This window comes from Triticum urartu, chromosome 7A (genome assembly GCF_056163025.1).
Source record: "Triticum urartu cultivar PI428250 chromosome 7A, HENAU_Tu73, whole genome shotgun sequence".
In the NCBI taxonomy this organism is placed as follows: Eukaryota; Viridiplantae; Streptophyta; class Magnoliopsida; order Poales; family Poaceae; genus Triticum; species Triticum urartu.
The window spans coordinates 83,695,119-83,701,839 of NC_141879.1; the positions used below are offsets into that span (position 1 = coordinate 83,695,119).

A 6,721-nucleotide genomic window follows, 5' to 3' on the forward strand; every position below is an offset into this window, starting at 1 on the left:
GCAAACAAAGACATGGATGGATAGAGCACCACAAGGTTAACAAATCATCCTTACTGATCATCCTCAAAAGAGGCATGGATCACTAGGAAACAACATGAACATATGGCATATTGATAAAAACAGATCAAGGACTTAGTGGAATTGCTAAGTCCCTGAAATCAGCATTAACGACTGCACTACTTTGCAAGCTTGTGCTACTCACCACACATATCACAAAAATACATGGTAAGCACCTCTGGAAAGATGACATGGCATATAACAAAACTCATGAAGAGCTCAGGGGCATATCATGCACACAATAATCATGGCAAAAATGACAAATAGCTATTTGGTGCGGCAGATCTGACAATTAACTCAAATAGCACTCTTCCAACAGCATTTCGGGCGTCAAGATGAACTCAAATGAAAATGATGCAATGAGATGAAATGATGTACTCTCTGAGACGAACATTTTGATATGCTACACGCACGACACGGAGTTACGGATGCAAAGTTACGACATCATGAACATGGGCATTTGAAACTGAAAATTTCAGGGACTTAGTTAAAATCGCAGACAGAAAAGAAAGGTGAGCGTTGGATACTAAAGTGTGCTCAGGGCGAGGCTTAGCAGGACGCTCACCAAGTGGGCTCGGCCCAGGACGACAGAGGACGAGGCGGGCCGGAGGTGGGGTTGCTGGGCCAGGGAGGCTGGGCTGGACCACGGGTGGAGCGGGCCAGACGCGGGGCCCACGCGGGGGTCGTCGGCGTCCTCGCGCTCTGCCGACGCAGAGGACGTAGGGCGGCGGCGGCGGCGGTTGCCCGGCCGGATCTCGCCGGATCCGGCCCGGAGCTGCGAGCTGGCGACGGCGGAAAGCGGATCTAGGCATGGCGCCCCCGGATCCGGCGACGACGAGGCCGGACGGCGACCGGAGCGGCGTCGCGCGAAGAGCAGGCGAGGCGGCGGCGCGCTGGGTTGGCGGTGCGCCCGATGAGGCAACGGAGGCTGACGGCGACGGAGTCGGCGGCGCTCGGCGAGGTCGGCTCGGTCAGCTCCGGCGAGCTGTTGGCCGGCGGCGGCCGGAGACGAAGCCGGCGCGGAACTCCGGTAACGCGGGGACGGCGGCGGAGGCACGGGCCTCCTCGGGCCCGGCGCGGCCCGGGGCGGGTTCGATTCGGGCCTCACGGGCCGGCGGCGAAGTGGGGCGGCGCGGGCACTGACGTGGCACGATCTGATTGGACGAGGGGCGGAGGCGGACATGTCCGGTGGCGGAGTGGACATGTCCGGCGCGCGGAGGAGAAAGATCTAGGGTTAGACCGCGAATTTTGGAGGGGATCACATATTTATAGGTAGAGGGAGCTAGGAGAGTCCAAATAAGGTGCGGTTTTCGGCCACGCGATCGTGATCGAACGACCGAGATGATGGAGAGGTCTTAGGTGGGTTTTGGGCCAAAATGGAAGGGTGTTGGGCTGCAACACACATGAGGCCTTTTCGGTCCCTCGATTAACCGTTGGAGTATCAAACGAAGTCCAAATGATACGAAACTTGACAGGCGGTCTACCGGTAGTAAACCAAGGCCGCTTGGCAAGTCTCGGTCCAATCCGGAAATGTTTAACCCCCACACACGAAAAGAAGGTAGAAATGATCATCGGAGGAGATAGGAGCGCCAGAATGCAAAACAGACAACGGGGAAAATGCTCGGATGCAAGAAACGAACATGCATGCAAATAAAATGCACATGATGACATGATATGCAAAGCATGACACGCAAGCAATGACAAGACAACAACAGCGAATAAGCGGAGGACACCTGGCACATCGATCTCGGGGCGTTACACTGGACCACCATCAGCCATCAAGGTCAATTACCGGTCGGCGACCGCTGCCGACCTCATTTGGCTCTTGGGTGGGGCGCCGTCGCGGAAGTTGGCTGCACCCCCGCCTCCTTGTGCCTCGCGACTGCTGTCCTCGGTGACCGCCGGCTGAATCGAGCTCGGCTCTCGATGACCATCAGATCCTTCTCTCGGCCTCCCACCATTAGATCCTATGTTTCAATTGCTTTCCAATTTTTTTACACCTTAATGCCAAAAAAAACTCTCTTCCATCCTATAATCATTTTTACATCACCAATTTTTACATCCATTGGAGATGCTCCCAGCTCAGCTCCCCCATCTCCTCTAGATCTCCCGACGCAACAAACGCAAGGCCACCGCCGCCTCCGCAGTCGCCGCCTCTGCGACCTTGCCCGCCGCCGCCGCTGCCGCCCCGAGAGATGGCAAAGGCATTTTACGCGGTGGGGTTCTGGATCCGGGAGACCGGTCAGGCCCTCGACCGCCTCGGCTGCCGCCTCCAGGGGAACTACTTCTTCCACGAGCAGAGTAAGAAGCATAAACACATTCCCTCGCCCCTAACAATCCCCCCCTCCCTCGTCGATTTTTGCGGATACTCCGGGCATCGCGTGGATGTGTTCTTCTCGGGCGGCCCCAAAAGAGTGAGCAGATCGAGAATGCCGCTTAGGGTTAGGGACGGTTCAGGAAATATCACGGTTATGTGTGTCCCATTAGATTGGGGCTGGGTTGTCCATTGTTAGGTCATCAAGGTCTTGCACAGATTCGAATTCAAATCGACCGTCGTTCTACGATGAGTTGCTCAGTTCATTTTGTGAAATATAGTGTTGGTTATTTACTGACGTTTCGGAATAGTTAGTTAACATGTTTAATGTATAGTATGGTAAAAATACAGAGGTGGACAGTGTACGGATTGTAGGTCACTCTTTGGTAGAACTTGCCTCTTACCCAGTTATATTTATACTAATTGCATATTAACTGAACTTGCCTATTTGGTTCTGCACATTTCTTCCTAATCGATCCCATTATCCTTGGATGTGCATATGTTGTGTTCACCCCTTATTTGTGTATCTGATGATGTTATTTTTGTCGTTTTCTGCGGTATTGTTTCTGTATATTTGTAAGCTTAGCAATCCCGTGTTAGCATTTTGATCGCACATCTCCTGAATGATATCTAAGTGTCACATTTCAGTGACAAAAAAGGCATTGCCATTTTACTTATATTGATTGACTCTATCTTCTTTGATCACTTAGTCCCTGATCAAGCTCATGAATTTGTATTCCCTCTTCATGTCACACTCTGTAGATGGATAAAATGTGTATCCATCTGTAAGTTTTTCTTCATCTGCATATTAGCTTTCTGTGGCTGTGAAGTGGTAGATGACACTTTCTGATCATTTGATCTTCTGAACGCTTATCTGCAGGATGCTGCTTATGTTGTAGTGTTGTACACTGCATCTAATTATTATTGCTATGTTTTATGTTGACATACATTATAATTGTTTGTGCTGTTGTGAGCAACTATAACTATCAAAGTGCTAACATGATTTTTTTTGGACCTACCCAGTTTCAAGGCATCGCACACTTATGAACATCTTTGACAAAGCACCTCATGTTCACAAAGAGGCATTTGTCGCTCCAAGTGCATCCCTTATTGGTGATGTTCAAGTTGGACAAGGGTCTTCAATTTGGTACGGCTGCGTCTTAAGAGGTTTGTGCTCAATTTCCCAGTGAGCATCATTTTGGTCTCCTTTGCTAAATCAACGTACTTGATTTCAGGTGATGCAAATAACGTTCAAGTTGGATCTGGGACGAATATACAGGACAATTCTGTTGTGCATGTGGCAAAATCTAATCTAACTGGGAAAGTCTTTCCAACCATCATTGGAGACAATGTCACAGTAGGTAAATATAGATATACCTTCTGGTTCTTGTTTTAACCATTGCTTTATTCCATAGCCTCGCGATGTTTAATTGTTCATTATTTGCTTAGACCAAAGTCTAGTATAGTAAAATTGTTACTGATCTTTATCGGGGTACTACTTCTCATTGGTATCCACAAATATTTCGTTATTGGAGCCCTAAATTATGCTCTCTGGACTGTAAGCATACATACCAGACAGATACCATGTTTTTATTCCAACACAATAGTATCGATAATTCGAAGACAGTTTGAGCAATTGAGCTTTTGTGCAAAACCTTAGTAGAGTTAGCTTGACATACATTTAGCAGAGGATATGCACTATAAATAAACATTCGTATTCGAAATTTGAACTCTGATATTGGTAATGGTGCCCATTGCCTCTCATATTGCCCACTATATGATATGCCAGAACCAATCTGACACTAAACCTGTTTTCTTCCATGTAGGACCTTCGTTCTCATGTAAAAAATTCACTGGTATTCTGATATAATATATATGTTCCAAACTTTGTTTCGCAGGACATAGTGCTGTATTACAAGGATGCACTGTTGAGGATGAAGCTTTTGTTGGTATGGGAGCAACCCTGTTAGATGGTGTTATTGTGGAAAAGCATGGGATGGTTGCTGCTGGAGCCCTTGTAAGACAGAACACAAGGATCCCTTGTGGAGAGGTTGTGCTTTACTTCACCATTATTGTTTGGATTCTTATTTAGGTCATCTCAGACACATTTGCTCATCTTTTTTTTAATTAAGTAACTCTTGTTTGATTATCTTATCTCAGCAAGTGCTCTGTTGTTGACTATCCCTGTTCAATTTAGGTATGGGGTGGAAACCCTGCGAAATTTCTGAGGAAGCTCACAGATGAGGAGATTGCTTTTATTGCGGAATCGGCTGCCAACTACTCCAACTTAGCCAAGGCACACGCTGTTGAGAATGCCAAGCCCTTGGAAAAGATTGATTTTGAGAAAGTGTTGCGCAAGAAAGTAGCTCACCAGGACGAGGAAGACGATTCCATGCTTAGTGGCACTCGAGTGGTCCCTCCAGAGCTAGCGCCACCCAGCTCTACCCCTGCTCAATAAGCTTTGGTTATCTGTTTTTTTTTCTTTCTTTGGTGCCTTCACCATCTTCAGTTTGAATTCTTATATTATATCTCTATCTGCGCAGTGAGTTTGGCGGTTTACGTCAATTTCAATAATTTTGGGTCGAGCGATGTTCTAAAGCTGACCATGTAGTTCAGTTTTTGTATTCCATATGTTTTAAGACCTATGGAACAAACAGAACCATTTCACACAAATTTACCAGTAGCGTTCACTGCGTGCATACTTTTACTCTGGCTGAAATTGTGAGATGCACTGGAGGAGATAAACCTACGTGAGGGGAAAACAACATGCATCTTGAGGTGTCCTGTAGGCATGCATGATCTTGAGGCCGTGGTTTGGATTTATAGGTATTTTTGCTTTTTAAATTTCCAGATTTATTAGTCCCACTTGTATCTTGAGTGAAACTTTGATCGTAAATTTGACAAGTGAAATTTAAGTTATATGACAAAAATCATACTATTGGATTCATATTTGAGTAATTGAGTTCCTTTTTGGTATAATCATACTATTTTATTAGTCAAAGTTTAACTGAAAATACAAGAGGGGCTTATAAACCTGGACGGAGAGAGTAGAAGTAATTGCATGTATATTGAGTTCAGTCTAGGCGACTTTACTTTCATAGTCGCTAGATTTTCAGCAATTTTTTCGTTTGATTTACCAGTTTTCATAGCTTAAAATATGTTGAACACTGCCATACGTTTTACCGGAAATATATTCCTACATCTTAGGCGGTGGGTTTATTGAGTTTTCTTGCTCTGGGTGGTAGATGTGGAATTCTTCGTCCGGGTTTATTAGCCCCGTCAAATTTTGAGTGTCGAGAGTGTATACTTGGATTCGTATTTGAAAGTAGTTCTCATTGATATACTTTTTAGACACATAATTTAAACTTTATTATTCAAATTTTAGGTGAACTTTGACTCAAAATTTAAGTGGGGCTTATAAACCCAAACAGAGAAAGTACATTTGTAGGTAATTGTGATTCCATGTATTGTGTCATAGGTGATCACCTCACGCGTTATGAGCTTGGTCTATTTTTTTATTGCAGTCATGCTACATTTTTTTCCATTAGATGTGGTAATTTTGACAATGAATTAGTTTTGCATGCAAACATCCACCCCCCCCCCCCCCCCCCCCCAACATGTAACCAAGTTCCTTCTGCCATTTAGAAACTAATGCAGCCTATTCATCAGTTGTCGTTTTTTCTTCCAAAACTCGTAGTGCTTCTTCGTCCTCGAGATTCTTCCCCCTCGAAACCTTCCTCTACTGTCGATCCTGCCACCCATGGCAGTTGACATTGCCACACGCGTCACCTTGCTGCTCCGCACTGATTGAGCAATCACCTCTGCCGTGCCGCCTGTTCGCACATGAACATGTCACCGTGTACCCTCGACACCGGGGGTGATACCCGAGCTCTCTCTATTGACAGTGTGCTACTAACCGCTAGACCTAATGAGTTCTAGTGATAGATTTGTTGTGCGACGTTTTAAGTATTAATTGCACTACTTTGACTTTTTTTGAAAAATACGCACTGAACATTTTTTTAACATACGCTGAATGTTTTTCTTAAAATACGGTGAACATTTAAAATAATACATGATGCATTTTTATTATTCTAAGATGAACGATTTTTTGATATACGATGAACATTTTTGAAAAATATATGAATATATGCGTTGAACAATTTATAAAACTCATTGAACATTTTGTAATATAAGTTGAACAATTTTTTAATATACATTGAACGTTTGTGTAATATACACTTAACAAATTCAAAAACACAGTGATTATATGTTCATTGAACAATTTCCAACATACGATGAACAATTTTATAATGCATGATGAACTTTTGTAGAAATAAAACGTGAACACTT

At 44.8% G+C, this 6,721-nt stretch overlaps 1 protein-coding gene across 1 annotated transcript; it reads left to right on the top strand.

The window, feature by feature from the left end:
* Window positions 1-2,091: 2,091 nt before the first annotated feature.
* LOC125520299 (gamma carbonic anhydrase 1, mitochondrial) lies at window positions 2,092-5,072 on the top strand. Its single transcript, XM_048685188.2, has 5 exons — window positions 2,092-2,358; window positions 3,395-3,538; window positions 3,607-3,732; window positions 4,270-4,421; window positions 4,569-5,072. Exons 1-5 carry the CDS (start codon window positions 2,253-2,255, stop codon window positions 4,827-4,829), a joined length of 789 nt encoding a protein of 262 aa, XP_048541145.1. The 5' UTR covers window positions 2,092-2,252; the 3' UTR covers window positions 4,830-5,072.
* The last annotated feature ends 1,649 nt before the right edge of the window (window positions 5,073-6,721 follow it).

Excerpts from the sequence above, each read along its gene's own strand:
- LOC125520299 (XM_048685188.2), top strand. The coding sequence starts at position 2,253 with ATGGCAAAGGCATTTTACGCGGTGGGGTTCTGGATCCGGGAGACCGGT. Across the intron at positions 3,539-3,606 it reads GTACGGCTGCGTCTTAAGAG|GTGATGCAAATAACGTTCAA; the intron begins GTTTGTGCTCAA and ends ACTTGATTTCAG. Across the intron at positions 3,733-4,269 it reads TGGAGACAATGTCACAGTAG|GACATAGTGCTGTATTACAA; the intron begins GTAAATATAGAT and ends TTTGTTTCGCAG.